This window comes from Saccostrea cucullata, unplaced genomic scaffold (assembly GCF_032062105.1).
Source record: "Saccostrea cucullata isolate Sc308-1 unplaced genomic scaffold, CSIRO_AGI_Scuc_v1 ctg2499, whole genome shotgun sequence".
NCBI classification, from domain to species: Eukaryota; Metazoa; Mollusca; class Bivalvia; order Ostreida; family Ostreidae; genus Saccostrea; species Saccostrea cuccullata.
Window position 1 is genome coordinate 34,070 of NW_026917985.1, and position 21,535 is coordinate 55,604.

General features: G+C 30.5%; 1 protein-coding gene across 1 annotated transcript; it reads right to left on the bottom strand.

The window, feature by feature from the left end:
* Positions 1–393: 393 nt before the first annotated feature.
* LOC134274075 (blastula protease 10-like) lies at positions 394–20,382 on the bottom strand. The gene is made up of 18 exons (XM_062756353.1): positions 20,270–20,382; positions 19,701–19,849; positions 17,331–17,417; positions 17,086–17,157; positions 14,975–15,001; positions 14,719–14,794; positions 13,550–13,685; positions 13,068–13,146; positions 12,504–12,704; positions 9,813–9,939; positions 9,137–9,253; positions 8,246–8,352; positions 6,960–7,087; positions 4,866–4,996; positions 3,702–3,787; positions 3,256–3,364; positions 1,713–1,870; positions 394–875 (listed from the first exon to the last, which is right to left on the bottom strand). The coding sequence occupies exons 1-18, from the start codon at positions 20,361–20,363 to the stop codon at positions 801–803; spliced, it is 1,959 nt and encodes a 652-aa protein (XP_062612337.1). The 5' UTR covers positions 20,364–20,382; the 3' UTR covers positions 394–800.
* Between the last annotated feature and the right edge of the window lie 1,153 nt (positions 20,383–21,535).

Here is a 21,535-nt window from a genome sequence, read left to right on the forward strand (position 1 = left end):
TTCCACTAGATTTTGTTATTTTTACACATTAGACAATTTCTTGTATTAAATACTTAAAAACTTCAAGTCCATTAAAAAATTAAAATAATTGTTCTTAGTGTAATTTACAAAAGTAGATATCACCTCAATGATAAACCAAAAGCACTTCTTTAGAAAAATTACAAACTTATCTTAATTAGGCTTTAAAAATAATGAAAGGTTAAAATACATTAATGAGCATTTTTTTCTATATAAAGATATCTCTCTAGCCAGTGTAATTAATTCTTCTTTATCTTAGACTTGCAAAGGAAGGAGTTGATCCTTACGTCACGGGTTCGAATTTAAAAACAGAAAAAACCAAATAAATATTCACATTTGAAGAAATAAAAAATATTTGGCAAAACCTGCAAGCAATTTAGTGTCCATTTATTTATTTAATCTTTCAAAGCAACATTTTTACCATTACAATGTTCGGCTAATGCATATATAAATTATTATATTATATATTATATTATTATAATTATTATTATTCGAGACTTAGAACATTGACTGAGATTCTTCAAACTTTAAAGGAATGACAACTTCTTTGTGCATACCATCGTAAATAAATACTTCACAGAAATAAAATGAAAGGGAATACATTTTTTTTACATGCGATCCTAAATAAATAGATTTCTCATAAAAAATAAACAGTTAAAGAAAAGACAACTCTTGGTATACAGATTGTCCTCAATATACAGATACTTTACAAAATAACTTTAACGAGAAGACTGACACTGGTCATGTGCAAGCTTATGGTGTTTTTGAAGTCTGTTGTGGTTTTAACATCTTCCACTCTTTATCTCTACTTCATCTACCGCTATCATTCCGGTGGAATTTAGAGCACCATATATTTGCTGACAAGTGAAAAGAAGAAAGAACAACAAAACAATATAATAATATTATAATATAATATCCAATTTTGTGATTGAAGGAAGAAAAAAATCCATTTAATTGTGCCTAAAATGTAATATTTATAAACTACAACCATTGTTTAACTTTTGATTCTTAATCCCTTAATTTAATAAATGATTTGTGTAAATTGAGTTAATAAGTATTATTGAAATGTGGAATATGTTTTTTCATAGCTGCAGAACTGTAGCTCTCGGAAGAAAAAATATATATTGACAGACCTGACAGCTACACTGTCACTTGCTGATAAATTAAAGTAAAATTTATTGCGAAAAAAATGCGATGTTTTTCGATTTATTTCACTAGGGTTTTTTTCAACTTCCATCTCAAAATATTACAAAATGTGTGTTTCTAACATATATTTTTCACTACTACCCCAAACCAAAGGTCTGAAAATATAATCATAGAAAATTTCGCCATATATTCTGTTATCTTGGTTAGCAAGACAATTAGGTCCAACGCCTTTTATGCATGACTTGCACATAGAGTCTGGTTGTGAAAGTAGCCAAAGAATATATTTGTAACAAACATGTATGTATATGTGAGTAACGCATGTAAGTAATATTTTTAGATATATTTAGAAATAAATTGAGAAACAACGCACATATGTGCACAATAAATATACACTTTTTTCAACTCGTGACACTGTAGCTCTCTAGTCGAACATCCCATTTTTTTCGGACCAGCAGCTACAGATCTGCAGCTAGAGTCTTTAATACAGTTTGGAACCTTTTCTCTAGGATAAACTAAATTTAACGATGTACAAGGCAGAGGGCGCTCACCAGAACAGATGAAGCAGACGCTCTGTAATTTCCGGTTACCGCCATCCAATATCCCTCCGAGGGTGTGTTAGAATGCCAGATCCATTTAGTGTCGTAAAGACCGATGAAAACCGACGAACCCTTCATATAATAACTGAACTTAAGGCAGTAGTCTCCATCTATGTGTAGAGAAGCGGTATAATAAAGTGTTTTGGGGATGCAATAATTAATTTCAAGTAAGCATGTACTTATAAAGAGCTATTTCGAGAGACCAGAGAATACCTCAGTATTTACTAAGGAGGATAAACATTAAATTGAAATGGAGAGAATTCAATCGTTAAAATGATTGTCGAACGTTCAATGTTTGATAAATTTAACGTTCTGTAATTATGATGAGAGTGCAAAATAAAACAAAGGCAGATAACATATTATATGTAAAATGAAATAATCCCGAATGACTACGTAGAAATTTGGAGCCAAAAAAAAATCCTGGAAGATATGTTCGTAATTGCAGTGATTAAACCGCAGAGGGAAGTTAATTCATTTCAAATTTTTAAATAAATTTAGTATCGTAAAAACTGTCAGTTAAACATTTTGGAAGTCAAAATTAATATCGAAACATTTCATATGCTCTCAAGAATTGAACAAAGTATGGGCTAATGTTACCCAGATAATATTGGAAAATAAACATCACAAATTTTGTTTTTAATTTAAAGAACACATAAAATCTAATGCGTGTATTCTGATGTTCCTAAATCATTATCATGTCATATATGCACATAGATTGCTACGTTTACGACACGGCGTAATTGTTTTATCAGCAGAAAGATTATATTTTAATCCGCTGAAAATAGCTCTGTTTTGATATCCAATGTTAATTTATTTTTTATGATTAACTGTCTAAATTCAGTAATAATATTTTGGCTTGGGTCGAAAACGTGATAGAGGGCTCGGAAAGCCTCGCCCGTTATCACGTTTCTTCCCCTCGCCAAAATTTCAAGACAATAATCATGTATTTAAGATGTAAACATGTCACTTTATTCGTAAACTGTACAATTTTACTGAAAGTAAGTAACAAACGAAAACCACAAACATTATGTTATTTCATGAAAATATTACATAATTACTAGATAGAATGTTCTATCGTTAAAATGATATTGTCCTACGGACCCGGTTTAATGATAGAATTCGTTCCGTGTATTCGTAATGTAGCAAAAGAAACACGGGCGATAACTCGCATAGTGCATTTACTAGGAACAATCTAGAGAGTTCCGAGTGTAAACATGGAGGTAATTTGAATCGAGAGAAAAACGTTGAGAAAATTAATTGGATTTTCGTATTTATATGGATTATTTTTTGGGGGACAAAAGGCATAAGCAATCTCAAGAAGGTTTGTTTTGATTATTTTGGTAGTTATTTCCAGTGCAAATCATTTTATATTCTTCAAAATCGTTTCGGAGCGGATCCGCTCCGATTTGCTACATTGCAAGTATATGGGACGTATTCTAACTGTGGTGAGGGCTTGTACCGAGACACAGTTAGATTATTCTAACTACATAATTACCAGTAAATGTATTCCTTGGTGTAGCCAATGAAAATGTTGTTACAGTATCGATATACGCATAACCAGGGGTATTTCTAGCTCCACTTGGGGGATCCAACCACCATTTATTCTGAAAAGGAGTTAAACAAGAATCAATTGAATCTAACAAAATTAAGGTCTTTTATTCATTTGTAAACATAAAAAAATCTTTTATTTCTATTAAAAATTATTTGATGACGCTTATCGAGTCAAAATATAGATGTAATTCGTGGTTGTTGCGTGTATGTCAGGGTAACGTGATTTATTTAAAGAATAAAACTTGGATTTGGCAGAAAAGGAAGCTATTATAATTATGCTATTTTTTTCGACGATTATATAAAAATGTTTACTTCTTAATGATGAATATTATGTTATCTTTAACCTATACATGTAAACTTTTTTAACAAAAATAACGGATACTCCCACACCAGACTCTCCTGTAGTCGTGTTTGTATCATCCAGCAGGTATTGGAACTATCGAAATTGCAGGCTCTATTGAAGGTTGATGGTGAACCTTGAAATATTTTTTAAAAGATCAATCATATTGATTCAATTTTCTATAATACATCTGTTTTCATGTATTATCAAAAGAAAGACAAAAATTTAATGGAAGATGCTTGAGTTTTTTTATTTGCAGAATCTATGTGGTTTTAAAGGATCAAATTTTTCATCAATCTGATGGAATTCCCATGGGTACCAATGGAAGAAAAAAATTGTATTCATACAAAGCATATCTTAGAATCTTATACATGAAGAAAAAAATGTGGCCTTCAATTCCACATTTCGATATATTAACGCATTGCATGTTTTAGCAATAAATATCAATTATTTCCATTCATATATCGCCATCGTGTATCCCAATGAACTTGAATTTAAAGATACCACAAAGTTTGACGCATCTAGAAAAAGATGTCAAGTATAATTTGTCACATTACAACCAAGCTCCGCGATAAACATGATGACTTTGAATTTGCCATCATCGACCTCCCTTACTCAATGCAATAAACCCTTAAGCTTGTCGTCTTGACACAGGTATATATCTCTCTTAGTTGATTAAATGTGCAAGTGGATGCTCTATATGTATAAATTTCTAAATTGAGGTTAAGTTATCAATAAACAAATTAATAAACAGGAGTATCAACAGTCTCCTTAATGACTACCTTTTCTACATTCTATGGTCGATACAATTACCTTGTCAGCAAACACAACAAAACAATACTAACTGGAATTATTCATTCTACATGTAAATTTAAGTCATATTTTTAAAAATTTCCGTACATGATAAGGAGCACATGCCAGATGTAGCTGGTCGGTATGGAATGATTACTCCTTCATGGCACCTGATCCCATCTTTCATTTTTATTGGAGGTCCGTGTTTGTTCTACTTCTTATTTGTAGCTACTGTTCGTTTTTTCCCATATAATTCATTTGATTTTTTTATATGAATGGAACTAGACATACATAATTATACATGTATTTTAGAGGAAAGTTTCCGAACCAACAAATCTATGGTATAGCTAATTTAAACAGTGTTTTGTCTATTTAATGAAATTAATTAAAACTTATATGTGACCAAGATCGTGGCTCATTACCTCCACCTGTGCTCGCCCTTAAAAAGAATTTTTGGCCACTGTAAGGAAGATAATCCTTGGAAAATCTACTATTGAATCGTATCATCATTTGATTGCCTTCTGATACAATAGGGCTGAAAGGATTGCAAAACCTTAAAAAGAAGAAAAAATGCAAATTAAATATACATAGTACTTTTCTCATTTCTCTGTCTTCCATCTCAAAGTCAATATTAACATAATCCGTCTCTGACTATTTATTTTTCGCTTCCATTAAATGTCTGAGGATAAAAACAATGAACTTATTCAGAAACAAGTCATTTGATTGGATAAAAGATTTTATCCATTTTGTATAACATAACTTGCCTACTTCACAATGAGTTACGTCAAAAAATGTATTACTCCGCTTGACGTTACTTTTAAAATTTTATCAATGTGAAGCCTTATTCTGTGGGGAAAATTATCTCATTGTCTGTACTAAAATTAACTTATAAGGAATGAAGCTTATTTCAACTTATATTATACGATATAACAAAACTTCGGACAGTTGACGCTTTTTTATAAACCGCTTCGCGGTTTATAAAGCGTAAACTGCCCCAAGTTATGTTATATCGTATAATATAAGTTGAAATAAGCTTCATTCCTTAAGGGGTACCGACCCTCTGCTATCAAATTTCTCTCAGAAAATTTTATATTTCTAATGTTGATTTTCATGAACAACAATGACAATAGAGCCATATGGAAAATAGTTTGATGTAAGAAGCGCAGCTTATTCTTTTCAGAAATGATTTTTATATCAGATCATGATATAAAGAAATTTCAACATAGAGAACAGAAACAGTAACGATTTATTATCATAACATTTAATTTGAAATGTGAGGTGTATATGAAAATAAAACTTAGTATAATACCTATTAAAATCATGTCAGAAAACATCATGAAGCGATGCTTCCTAAGTCAGAAAATTACAATGTTGTATGTGGTTGCAAGAAAAAAATACATCTGTGAGGAGGAGTTATCTTTCTTCTAAAGATTTCTTCATATGAAAAAAATGTCATACTTATAAAAATTCTGTATCAAGTACTTGAAACATTGAAACCATTATTAAAATGGTCTTTTAAAAAATACAACTTGTTCAATTTAAAATGCTTTTGAAGTAGGATTTAAATGTTTTATTGTTAAATAAAATAAAACAATTAGTAAGAGATTGGCAAAAGAAATAGAAAGTAATGTTTCAATCACATGTTAGATTTCATCGAATTGACTACTCAGTGGTCTAAAGAAGAAGGTACAGTTTCAATACAAAATAAGCCCTATATTTTTCAAAAATATGAAAGTGATATAAAAAATTAAAATTCATTCCTTCTGAATCATTGGAATTCCCTTCAGTAAGAATACACGAGTTGTTTTTCTTATATGACCTCCTAAATGCAGATTAAAAAAATTTTGTGAAATTTTCTTTCAGTACCGTCGCCCGGAAAAATTTTGAGATATGTGATTTTTCATAGCAGTTCGCACAATATATCCAAAAATTAAAGCGGGCGAAGGTGGCAGACACTATTTTCTAAAGGAAAATTAGCGGGAAAACGAGTCATTTTGAAGCTTTTCTGCATTAAACTTAAAATTGTATCAAATTAATGACGTCATATTTCAAGAATGGCCCTTCTTCATGCCATATTCTTTAATGATTTATCATATTCATCTATTGAACTATTGTTAAAGCCAATTTTATAACTTTTTAAGAACATTAGATTTTTAGGGCACAATAAAGCTCAAACTGTACCGTCTTCTTAGGAAACTCAGATTAAAAAAAACTGTGAGTAATATTCATACTTTGTATTCTGACTGTCTCTGAGAGTTATCTCTCATATCAGAGGGTCGGTACCCCTTTAATAATTCTGGAGGGAAAATTTATTGGCCTTTTATTTTACCTCATCCTGATGTCAATTCTAGATTTTGTTTGAACAAAATAAAATATTAATGTAAACAAAATGAAAATGAGACAAACTTTCTGTATCTTTTCTATGATGTCAATTTAAACGAACAACAATTTTATGTATAAATAAAACACTTCAAAGCTCCAGAGAAAATATTTATAAAAGTAGACAAATGAATTACTTGGGACCATTGATTTCTGTTGACGTGTAGCGAACTTCAATCCAATGGTAACAGTAATTACTTGCAGATCTTCTCAGATTCAGTTCATTGTTCATCACTTCAAGTTTTATTTTTGATCCTTTTGGCGCCTAAAAAAGAGCACTCGTTTTCAGTCACAATTTCAGACATTTCATTAACTACTTGCTTGATTTAAGACATTTCATAGACACCCTGCTTAATTTAATATAATAAAAGATTTATCATTGCTTCTAATTTAAAATTCAATGTCATTTTAGGCATACAATCTGAGTATATTAACTGATGCAAGATCAAAATGAACTTACATTTCTCAATATATTTATTTACTCTCTCAGATGGGAAATAATCTCTTTCTGTATTAATTAAAGTCATATACACTTTGTATAACGCCGTATTTTGTGTGAAACAAAATGAGTAATGATTTAAAACACATGAAGTGTAATGAAAAATAATACTTTCCACAAAATTGTACTATAGATGTCGTTGTAATAACAAAACAATTAAACAATATCTAGGAATTAGGAACTCAGTCTTTTCATGAATATTAATGAAGGAAGTACGTATACAGTAGGCCTATATATAGAAACACATGTCCACAGGGAAATCACAGACAACGAGGTATGTTGCATTTTGACGACAGTTATTAATATAAGGTTAATACGCGTCATAACAGAGAAGATGGTTGATACTGAATACATTCAAAAATAAGTACCATTAAATAAGATGCTTGCCATCCACGTCAAAAATGAGTAGTATCTCAAACGGCCTACCTTGTTTTCTTTACGCCACGTGTGTTTATCAATCTAAAAGTAGCGACGGCGTCACGTAATGGACTTATTTAAAAATAGCTGTATTTCTTTCCTTGCAGGATAATAAAAAATTATAATTTGATAACTTTGAAACGCGTTTAATTTTAATGGTGTAGTTTACAGTATTTTCCTAACTTTTATTGATAAACAAATTATATCAATTTCCAATCGTATTTTAACTGGCGCAAGTTATAGCGTGTATATTTTTAAAATTCAATTTCCTTTATCTGAATTATCACAATTAAACCCTGTCGACAAATGTTTTTTACCTTACCAAAAATTACTTTGAAAAAATTCAAAGAAGATAAAAATTTACAAATGAGGAGAATATTTGACAAATAGAGTTCAGTTAAGCATTCAACCAAGCTTCTTATGGTGGGCTTTCATGTTTAACACAGTAAATTAAGATCACGAAAAGCCCGTGCTGAATAAAGCAGATATTATTTTTACAATTCATACCGTTATCAAAATGGTACACTCTTTGTCAACAGGATAAGCATTAGGATAGTTGATTGACTTCAAATCCCTGTATCCGTTTGAGTTCAGATTCAAAATTCCACCACAACCTTTAACATAAAATTGATGTTTCACGGTAATTAACAATCGCATTATAAGAAATATTAGCTTTCTTAGATTTTTGCTTTCTTACAAGACAATGATATAGCCAATATTAACAAATAGTGATTTTTTATCACAATACAATTTTTTTTTTCTTGTTACATTGAAGAAAATTTTTTTTCGCAAATAAATATTGTTTTTGAGTAATTTTGCTAGAAACCTCAAACAGACAGATTTATTTTCAATCTGGGAAAGGTAACCTTAGTATTGGATATGACTGTGTATCTGTAGTTTCAAAAAAGAAATTTTGTTTTTCATGTAAACGAATATCACCAATTTACTATGAAATCACTAATTTTCGTTGGGTTAATTTTCGTGGTTTTTAAGGTATGAAGAGACCCATGAATTTATGTCCACCACGAAATACATTTGTCACATATATTACTTCTGAAAAATTTTTGACCACGAATTGATAACCCAAGGAACCAACACATTTTCATTAAAAAAAACCCACAAAAATCTGACCCCACAGAAGGATGTGATTTTACAGAATTGCATATTTAACACAAAATTCGTGTATATTAAGAGCAGTCTAGTGTAAATTATATGTAGTTCATTAATGATTAATAGAATTTTTCTTGATGACGCTAAAAGGAAATCATATAAATCTAACCTTAGCATCGATCTTCCCATTTTTCCCCGTATACACGTTTGTATTCTAAAATGGCCTTCAGTTACATACATGTATTACCTAGATCAAAACACGACTTACCTGGATCAGACTCGACTTACCTGCATCAGACTCGACTCCTTGGCAGATAGTTCCGGTTAGACCATCAGGACACTCACAATCGCAGTTCTTACCAACAAATCCGCCATTGAGGCAAGATGGTTTGTTGACACATTTAGCTACAACATAACAAAAAGAAACTGAATAGTCAACCAACAATACGTGTTTTGCTCTTCATAAATTTTCCTAATAAATATTCAGTTTTTAATTAACATTTCAGATATTTAATGTCATCGGTTTGACTATGTAATTTTTTTTGTAAAACGCAAGGATTTGAATCTTATTTTGTCATTCGATTACTCCACCGATTTTAAATGATGCAAATCTTATTTCGTTAAGCATTTAATTTTTCTTTTAATTACTTAAGTTGTAAAAAATATCAATTGAATTAGTTTTCTTATCTACGCATTTAATTAAACTACTAATCACAGTGATATTTCACTGTACATGATTTACTATTTTGGCACCTTTGAAACAATCAAAATTCAACAATACTAATCTGTTTAACCAAAACATAGGACTTAAATAATTTTACAGAATTTAAGGAAGGATTTACTCTTTTCCCAGAAATGCCCCCTTTTATTTCTCTGTCTATTCTCTACTTAACTAAAACAGGAAAAAGAAATTCCCAGGCTGCATGCAGGAAAATAGATAGTAGTTAATTATAGGAAATCTTACATGAACACTGGTATGCAAGAGTGATTTCCTTCACGTCTAAATGTGTCAGACCTTCTGACGATTTTACCAAGCCTTCTAATTTTTTGTCCTTCAAAGTCATCGTCCTTAATCCTGTTTTTGTAAATGCCTGCAAAATTCCATTTTAAAATAAAGACAATCATGATTCTTTCCAACAAGGGGTCAAAAATTTCTTGAACACTACTGGAAGTTTTTACATGTATCAGGTGGAATATTAAAGTTCAAGAATATATAGAATTGAATTTTCTTTGTTATCAATTCATTTTTAAGGGTGAGTATAATGAAATGCCAGTAGATTGAAAATATATTATATAAAAACAATAAATAGTTTTTTTTTTTTAAATCATTCGAATCAATATTCTCTACGCATACTAAATTACTTATTAAAACGCATCAACATAACATTTATACCATCATTTCTCACATATTTACCCCTATACCCAATGTATATCACTCATTAGATTTTTTATATCCCACTGATGTGACCTAACAAAGTATTTTGCTTAAAAATGATGATGTTTATAAAAAGTATAGATTCACATTAGAACTAAGTTAAACATTGATGCATAAAACATAAAATAAGAAAAATATGTCATAATTTATGCATATGGTTGGTCTTGATTTTTTTCCAACTCTTATATGTTCTGATCAGGACACAACTCGTTAAATAAAAAAATCATATCCAATCACAAATCGTTGGAGATCCGACACGTCGTGCACAATATTAACAATGTAATGCTTACATGTCAAAATTACCACTTTAACGAAATATAAAGAGGATAATCAATGTTTTGTTATTGAATTTGGAGGATTTTCAATGTTTTGTTGTTGAATATGGAATTTATTTTACGAGCGGGTTAGGATTTCTAATTAAAATATATTTTTAAAACTGTTAATAAACTTGTTATGCAAATATTAAAAAAATCTTGTTTCATGAGAGAATAAATTTCATATTATTTAACTATAATGAATTAATTTTTGTTTTTACATTACTTCAATTTCCCTATGCCTCGAACTTTACTGTCCTGTACGAATTTGAAAGGCGGATTCCGCCTGGAATTTGGGTGGAATATTGGCGGAATTGAGCAGGAGTTTGCAAATTCCGGGCGTACTTGAGCAGGAGACGGAGTTTTCGAAAAGTTACGCCTCAGTAGAAGAGATGTTTTCCAGGCGTAATTTCTAATATCCGGGCGTCAGTTTGCAAGTTCAGATTTTCCAGGCGTAAAATGGCAGGAAAACAAAAACCAAACTTACGCCTGGAACTTTCAGGAGAAGTAAAAGCCTCTGATTGGTCAATTTTAATTATCAAGGAAGGGTCATTTCAGATAGGAAGTTAAGTTTGAATTTGATCAAGAAGGGAGGGACTTTTAAGTGTGAGTGAAATAGGAAATGCAGATATTTCAATGTTGAGGCTTTTACACTTCTTCTGGATGACACAGTATCTGCTGGTAGGTGTTATTATTAATATCTGGTACATATTTGGGTAAATTTGATTATGATTATGTATAATTATAGATATATAACTTGTTAACCCTAAAATTACTTTAGATATTTGAGTTTCCTTGCACACATTCTGAGATAAATAACAGATAGAGGCAGTCTCCAACTGTAAAGTACGGAGTAATAATGTAGAACTGTATTAAGTAACTTGTTTCAAGATCATGATTATATTGAAGTGGTAAAATGTACGGGTATTGTAAAAAGTTTGTGTATAATCCTTAGACATTCGATCATGATGGAGTTCCTTACACAAAAAATTGGAAAAGTCTTACAGATTATATTTCTATACTATGTAAATGCCCTGTCATTACATTTTCTTGCAGTTCAAAAAGCTAAAATTTTAGCTTTAACAAGGTACACCTAAATGTTTTCTTGGTTAATATGGCTAATATATAGGTTTTTAGGTCACATAGTATTATATAATTCTAGGCGGAATTTTGATACAGGGGTCATTTTAGTTTCCAGGCGGAATCTTTTTCCGGGCGTCATTTATTTTTCCAGGCGTAACTCATTTGCATATTCCGCCTCAAAATTCCTGCCAGTTTCCGCTTAGCTTCCGCTTGGTTTACGCCCGGAGCCTCTGTGTAACACCTTAAATATAGAGAGGAACAAACTGACGCCCGGAATTCCCTCTCCAAGTACGCCTCTATTCCCCCTACATTCCGGGCGGAACATTTCGTACAGGGTAATACAATCATAGGCCATATGATGTCACAGCTGAGCGGTTGAGACGGCATAGCTAGGTGATATGAGATTGTAAACGTGGATTTAAACTTATATGAAGGCTATGGTAGTTTAATTATCTGTCAAAATTGTTTTTTTCTCCTTCTCTCTCTCTCTCTCTCATAACAAACCAAGGAAAATTTTGCTACAACACTCTTTGTTATTGGAGCGAAAATTGAGAGTTTTCTGCGTTTCTGAAATTTGTCACACATTCTTTTACGATACCATCCTTTGAAACTTTTAAAGAATATTTCAATTTAATGAATTAATTACAGTAAAAGACTGTTTTAAATGTAACAGAGGAAAAATACAATACCTCCTAAAAATTGATTAATTGATTGAAAATTTAATATATAAACAAGTGAATTCAAACTATGAACCTACATGTTTTGATGTTAACTTTATAACTATACCTCATATGGCTAAAGGAAAACTTTATAACACACGTACTGTTAATCCGTATTGTAAAATAGATGTGACGTCATAAGGCGTCCTGTCGTGGGAGCCTAAGGAGAGCCTCTCCATATTTTGGTTTTGTCTCCCTTCTTCTATTTGATCCCAGTGCATGATCACGTGATCATCTCTATCTTTGCGCTGTTGTTCATGAAGTTGGCCGAGTGCATGCATAATTTCATGGATAACTGTCCTTTGCTAGTTATTAAAACAAAGGGAAAACAATGAACTAATAATAAAAACCGAGGGACATTAATCAGTTTAGAATAACAAGGATTGAGATAAGATATTTCGTAATATATTTTACGGAACATTGATTTGGCCTTAAAAAATAGTGTGTACCTTGTGGGAAAATGCTTCTGAATTTTTGAAAATAAAATTTCCTATTAAAAAACGAATTGCATATTGGTTCATACATGTTTTGCTTTCTTACCAGCATTCAATTGATCTAAATCATCAACAATTAAGTTAATCAACCAAGTCTTACTGATTTTTTTAACCTTGCATCATCGGCAAAAAATTTATTTTGTAAAATAATGACATATAATGCACTTAATTTACCGTAAAACAATACGAAGCATTCAGTCCTATCCGCTGCTCCCCATTTCCTGTTCTACCTACAGCGGAACTGCATGCTTTTCTGATGTAGAAAAAAAATTATGCTTCTTAATTAAACCTTTCATAAAAGTGAAATAATTTGGAATATTTAATAGAAAAATAGATGAAACTGTAGTGAGAGTATTATTTTAGTATTGTAGAAATATATGGCTTTTAACTTGAAATACCGAAAAAAAATGCAAAAGTTGTTTAAAAATCTGCAAATGTCCAATCCTCATGGGCTAAAATTAAATTCAGTTTTTGAGATGCAGTTCAGCATCATTTTAGGTCATAGTCTAGTTTAGGAGCAAACCAGAGTATAAAGAACACATACAGACATTAATAGATATTAATGTAGGAGACATTATTTTAAAAAAAAGAAATATTTGTGCATGGTTCGATGTCTTAATTTGAATGATATTTCAATTTCATATCATAAATCTTACCCGTAGGTGAAATAAATATAATCCTTGTGTGGAAGAGATGACCAATCAGCGGAGGCACCAGGGACAAGGCGTATACATGTCTTCTGTGAAAATTCCCTGATCGCCTGGTTCACTATCTGTCGTTGCCGTGTAGTAACTTAAAAATAGGATCATAATTATCATTTTTATTTTCTTTACAAATGTTATGAGTTCAGAACAAAATTACAGTTTTTTTGGTCTTAAAGAAAATAACTAGAAAGAATTCCTTGCCGCAAAATTCAGTATCGTGTATGTTCACTTTTTGCATCAGATTTAATTTAACAAGATGGAGACCTGGCCTGGGGGCCATGAAAACTAAGATGATCGCACTTTTGAATTCAGACACACTTTTCAAGTAATCCTTTTGAAAAAAAAACGTGATACTGAGATAAAAATTTACCTCGTCCAGGTTTTATGGCCAACTGAATTTGAAGATGCCAAGCGAATCCATGTCTCATTATGTTCTTGCAACAAACTTATTAAGTGTTTCATTACAGGGTATTATATAAGCTTGGGTTAACAGAGATTTACGTGCACAAAGATAGAAACAAATTTCCTCAAATTTGGATTCGTTTGTTTCGTTCATTAATCAGATTTCTCATATGCTCAGACAGTTAAGGTGATTGGGGTTTATTCAATGCTGACCATAGAATGACGTCATTGATATAAGTCTTGGGTTGACAGAGTTTTACGTGCACAAAGATTGAAAAAAAATCCTCAAAATTGGATTCGTTTGTTTCCTTCATTAATCAGATCTCTCATACAGTATGTTCAGATCAGGATGGTAAATGATTATGCGTTTCATTTTATTTCTTTTGTGAATTTTATGAATTTTGCGTTTGTATAAAAAAGAAGTGTCACAATTTTCATCAAAATCGTTTTATGTGTGCTTAGCCTTTAGTCGTAAATGATTTCAAGCTCTCTAGCATTGCTTAGAAAAGGAAGTTGTAATCTAAAATACAACGTTTAAGAAATAGAATTTGCCTTTTTTCACATACACGATACAAAAATAGATAACAGGGAAGGAGTTATTTTATCTGTTAATATTTATATATATATATTAATGTATATAATTTGAAAGTGTAAGAAAATCTATAAATAGTAATTAACATATAAATAAAAAGTACAAATTGGAGGCAATGTAGTCTTACATTTTGAGTCAATATAGTATGGTATATAACCATAGTCCCACAGCTTTACATAACGCTCTGCAAAGTTCCTCTTATCCTGCAAAATTCTGCAACTTTTTTTTACTGTTTATTATATATAGATTTAAAGATAAAACTTTTTCATTTAACTATGGAAAAAATAATTATCTGTAATAAATTTCTAATTTGATTCTCTGATAATTTTTCATTTGAATGTTTAAAAATAATAGCCAGTATTTGCAAGTCTGTATTGCCTTACCTCTGACGTTGACTTGTTCTTCTTATCCTGAAAGTACATTTCATAATAAAGGGTAATTTATAAAACATTTCAACAAACTTCTCGTTCAAAGATGAGATTGTATTAATATTACAGAGTTTGTTTTTTATTTATAGCCATATTTATCCGAATTTAATAGATCATTTTAGTAAAGATTCCATTATTTTCAAATATAAATATTATAATTTCATGATTTATTTTAAACGTAACTACAATCAAGAGATTGCATCTTGTTAATTTTTTGTAACACATCGCAAATACACACAAAACTCTTTGACTATTATATCTACTGGAAGACTTAATTATTGTTTCATAATGTGCCTTGTACTGGTGAAATTAATGTCAGGTGATACAGCAGTGAATTATGTCGACAAAAATTCATACTAGTGTAAAAATTATTTGCTGCACTTGAAATTTTCGAAAATAATCCCGAAATTTGTAGCTCTCCATCGGCAAGTGGTGACGTGTCCATATGAGTGAAACCTTCTCGTGAGGGACATTAAACAACATTTATTCGATCAATCAATCATTAGCGTGAGAGGGTCAGCGTTTGTGGTAGAAGCTTGGTTACCGATAGTGGGGTAACAGATCTTTGGTAAAGTTCTGATTAAAAGATTTAGTAACGCCATGGGTAGCAATTTGTGCATTACTAATGCCGATTGTAACACAGAGTAAGGCTGCTTAGAATGAAATCATTAACAAACGAATCCATAAGTAATCATATATTTTGCTTATCCTGCTATATTTTTATATCAGAGCACCAAAACAAGCTATTTTCAGCCAATTTATGTACATCTCTGCAGTTGAAACAAAAAGGCAGACGTAACACTGCAATGTTTATGACGTCACAATGCATTAGAATGCATGCACCAGGCTTTATTTAAGAAATAAGGTATAATTTTTTGAGTTTTATTGAGATGTAAAACGGGTTGGTCACGTGATCAAATCCCATAAAGCCCGAAGGGCTTTATGGAAGATTTGATCATGTGTCAACCCGTTTTACATCTCAATAAAACTCAAAAAATGATACCTTATTACTTATATTTACATTTGTGACTTATTCATACTTTATATTTGCCTGATTGTTACTTTTAACGTGTGAAATGCGTTAATTTTTCAAACCCAACGGCATGTATGTAATCCACTAAACGCGCGTCGACCCTTTATGACGTCACAGAGAAATTACGTGGAACGTTTATCCAAACGCACATCTATGACCTCTTGACCCCAAACCTGTATTTACACAGTTATAAAAACGCTTGCCTTCAGTAGTGTTATGTAAAGGAAAACATTTGCAAATGTAAATATTAGGGCATGGACCGAATAAAGCTACGGTTTATAAGGTTACCATTATATTAGGCCAATTCAAGGGATGGTTTGGGGTTAATTTATTGGTGTTTCTTTTTCTTTAATTTAGCAAAGGCTTTAAATTTTTGGAAAGCTTTTCTTTTTCCTTTTTATTTGCACATATATATTCTATCTTTTTTTTTTTATCAAAGTGAAGGTATTTTGTATATCCTTTATAAATATCTCATTAATGTTTGATACATTATTTCTGTTAACGTAAATGGAATTCGATTATTCACTTTTTGAGACAAGGTGATGGTTATCAGTATTAAAAGGAACTTAGTCACCTGCAAGAAATATTTTCATCTACGCCCTTTTTTATTTAATATATAAATGTATATATACCATTCAGAATACAACTTTTGTCCGCAAGCAATGTAAATTTAAAGTGGTCCTTAGATATTTGAAATATATATCAAACTTATTGACGTAATAAAAACTATCCTTTCTATCAAAAAACAGGTCATCAGGTCACAAGATATAAAAAAGGCATCAACGAAGCTTTCATAATTAAAGGACTTGTGAGAGAGGGGAGGTAAGGAGACAGAGGGGATAGCAAAGGCCCAAATCAAATCATGCAAATTATCAAAGGAATACACAGTGAAAACTTTCTAATCCGACACCTGTGTAATCCGACATTCTGTCTATTCCGACGCAAAATTCGTCTTTCCTGCATAACACTTGAAAGAACAAACAAATGATAATAGAAATGTATGTGTAAAGTTGTATATATTCTGAAACTTTACCTGAGGATAAATATGCCCATCAAATTTTTCTGCAATTGCTGATTTCTTCTTTGAAGGGTGTATTCCATTGGGCTAGGAAAAAATTCAAATTTAAATCAATTACATGTATATATTAAAAAAACAGACTGTTTAATATTTTTTCTTCTTTTCAATTTGTATATATTGCAGTAAATATAAAATTCCAAATTATTTAAGAAACGAAAATGATATTTCATAATTCAGTATTATATTTCAAAAGTCCAGACCATATGCGGTTTTCCGTTTTTATCGAATACAACCATCGTCTGCAGGAGATCGGCTATTGCGTCATCTTGGCTATGGGGGTGGTCATACTAGTAGAGAAAAGCAATTTTATATCACAATTAATAAAGAGGATTATTTTATTAATTAAAAAAATAACAGCGGGACAGGCCATACTTTTCCTCCTAGGCACCTTTTAACTCTAGTCTAGTATTTCCAAAGGTCATTTTTTTTTAACCCTGTTAACGTTTTATGATTTTTTTATGTATTTAATAAAGATAACTGACTGTAACCTTCACGTTTTCATATTTTCATACTTTTCAAAAGTTCTAAAAGCATTTTATACTTCTAAATAATTCTAGATACTTTATGCTGTACAGATGTCAATGATTAATAATGCTTTCTGAATTCTGTTTCTCTTCTCAACAGAAAGCAATTTTGAGATTTCATTTTGAAATAATAATAATAATAATAATGATTGGATTTATATAGCGCTTTTCTAGCATAAATGCTACTCAAAGCGCTTTACAATCATTATTACCCCAGCAGACCTTAACAATCCAGAATCTTTCTCAGTGCAAGCTGCCGTAATCAGCGCTAGAACACTAACATTCTGACAATATCTTTCACTGTCTATAGCCAGGTACCCCTTTTACACTTGGGTGGAGTGAAGAAATTCGTGTAAAGTGCCTTTCCCAAGGACACAACGTCGAATTGCCGCGGCCAGGATTCGAACTCACAACCTTTTGGTTTGGAGTCCGGCACCTTAACCACTAGACTACCGACGCCACTTTATCGTGTAAACCCAAAATAAATTTTGTTTTGTGAGACTTCTTTTTGAAATTCTTTGTTGCAGAGGAAATATGCACTAACATTTCAGGATAATATCAGTACATCAATAATGAAACCGATTTTTAAAAATAAATATACTGAATTATGCTTCAAAAAAAACAATCAGTAAAAATGAAAATGGCTTGTTCAAAATTAAAGGTATATAAAACCATTAATCAACAGCTTATGTTATGATTTTTGACAAACATTTAAGGAGGAATAACGCAACAGTTTTATTTATAGATCTCTAAAACATCACTATAAAAATTGTTTTCAGCATAAAAAGGCTGATATTAGTGATTTATTTCAAAATTTAATTCACTGAGAGTAAAAAATTTGCTGTAAATTATTGCATTCAACGAATATCATAAAATATGTAAAGAAAAGCCTTAGAGACATTTGATTTTTTTCTGATAAAAATTTATGAAAATAATACACATTATTTGTGAATATTTTATTTATATATGTGGCTAAAATCTTCAAAAAACCAAATAAAACCATAAAAACATAAAATAAGGAGAACATGTTAGTTAATATTATTTTAAAAAGAAATTGAAATTAAATTGCAAAATTTTAAAAGACATGATGTTTTTAAAAAATTATTTTGGCCAATCCTAATCAAACTTAACTGAAGCAAACGAGAATTTTAAAATTATTGGAAATAAATAGCATTTTCCAAGAATACTGATTTGCTATGAATTAAAAAATATTGAATATGACAATCAAGTAGAGTTTTTAATTTCAAATACAAGAAGGTGGCAACAATTAAGTATTTTATCAATTCTGTGTTAATTCTGGTCGTGATCATTTTAATTTTGATCGGGATCGGTCCAAAATTCCTTAAAAAAATATTTTCCCCCAAAATTTCACTATTTCACAATTGCAATGTCGTGTGAACAATTTCTAAAACAAAGTAAGTTATTGACAAAGAAGTTGATGACACAAGAATATCAGCAGTTTTGTTTAAAGTCCTTAGTACATTAGTTCTATGATCGATAAGATGATTTTCCCAACAAAACAATCTATCAATAAGTTAAATGGCAACTCAAGTGTTTCATGCTTATTAATATTGTAAGGACATTATTTATATACCGAATTGTTGACAGAATTCTCCTTTACTTTATGATCATAACAAGGAGCAAATAGTGGGTATGATGGTCAACAGAGGATGCTCACTTATCCATATTATTTGATCCCACCTCTGAGCTTTAGAGGCCCGTGTTTGCTCTGCTCCTGATTTGTATTGTAAATGGGCTTTTGAGCTTAAATACTGTTCATTATCTTCATATACTTCATACTAAAGTTAAGTGAAATACATGATAAAAATAAGTATCTATTGGTTTAGTTTGACAAGCATTGGTGATTTGAAAAATAATTATAAATTATTTTATAAAAGCCACATTCTAACATAAACCATTATGAGGAGATCATGCATGTATAAACACATATAAATGTACATTTTGAGTGAAGAAAGTAAGTTGTAAGAATCATCAGCATGCTTCACTCATTTAGCTTTTAAATTAAAAATACCTCCTCCTGCTTACCCATTCTTTTATCATATTTTTATGCCACTTTCCAGGTTTCTGTAACTTTTCCCAACCTCTCCAGACAATTTTCTTTTTTCCAATTTTATCATCTTTTTCTTTCACTTGTTTAAACTGCCATTGACTTTTTGATTGGCTGGACTGTCCTCCTTAAAAAAAATTGAAAGAATTTTTACTTAATCTTAATACAAGGAAATCTTTATAATACGCTTAATTTGTACATTTTTAAATTAGAGAGTATTTTGAATTTCAATTATTTCTCCCAATAAAACTTTCACGTGATAAATGCATTGGACAACTTCTAATTATTTGTTGTATTCCATAACGTTATGTAAAGTTGTATTATTTTTTAAATTTATTTATTTAAATCGAAAGCATTTTAAAGATACCATCCACATAGAATTGTAAGAATTTGATGGTATAATCTGTAATAGCGAAAGTTTAATCAATTCAAAAATTGAAATCCCGCGTTTTCATTCTCTTTATAATTATAAACCTTTAAAAAGAGCAAGAAATCGTCCAATAAAAATCAAATTTCAATTTCAATTACTTTATAAATTATATCTTACTATCATGGGTCTTCAGAAGTTTTATAAGCTCTTTCTCATTCTCAAATTCAGCCTGAACGACCAATACACAAAGTAGAATGTAAATTAAAAGCATCTCAAAGTTAATCCTCCCCCAAAAAAGAGTTAAATCTCAAGGAAGTAAAGATGTTTGAAACAGTGATTATATATTGCTTGAATGACATTGACCTTGGTCAAAAAATAAGAATATCAAACGAATGTAAATTTGATATCTTTCAATTTCACTTGTTCATCCTTAAAACAATAAAATGTAATGGTGTTTTATCCCTATGCAAATTGTTCTCCTTTAGTTCCTTTAAAACATTTCAGTTTCACACAGGTTTTTAAATTACAAAAATAGATAAATGAATTGCGTCTCTGATTTGATTCAAAGCAGTATTTGTGTGTCGAGGTCACTTTGGCAAAAGGAAAAAAATTATCGCAAGTACATATAATAATATCATATATTTAACAATTTTCTCATAGAGAAAGTCAATCGTAGAAAAAATTGAGGTTTTATTTTGATTGTATATCTTTAAGATAATTCAAGAGTAACGACATATATTTAAAACAATTTAATTTTTTCATGAATCAGCTGTTGAATTTATGGAAATTTATATTTGTTAAAATAGCTATCAAAATACAGCTAAATATAAGTCGTATAAATCTGTCCAATTGTATGACCATTTGACAAGAGAAATGTTGGAAGTGGTAACACAATAATTAATTGCAAAATTACCATGAAGTTAATGGAGATTTTAATTATTACAAAAGCATCCTATAGAATTACAAAATCTGGAAATGTGATTTCTATGCTGATGACGAAGGGCTGATAGATTTTGATATATAAATCAACAGCCGGAGAAGAAGGACTTTTTCTTTATGAAGCCTTATCTACATAGACATTTTTGTCTGTACTTTTAGTGAAGATGAATTATTAAGTAAAAGGGTTTTTTGGCAATCGTTGAATGATTGCTTGTTTCAACGAATATTTCAAATAAAAAGGATCGATTATATTAACTAAGCATTTGAAGTACTTCTTAAAGGTTGTTTTTACATCCAAAAATAAATGTTCTGCATTCAAATTTTGATATACCATTTTCCTTTTGTTGTTGTTTCATTTTATTTTATTCCGAAATATTCGAAGTTTTATTACTTATTGATATTCCTCTAGGAAATAAATAACACATTGTTTGTATGAAAATGAATCTTAGAGGACATACATTTGAATAATAGATGTAGTTATTGTGAGCTTCCTCCATCTTTTCA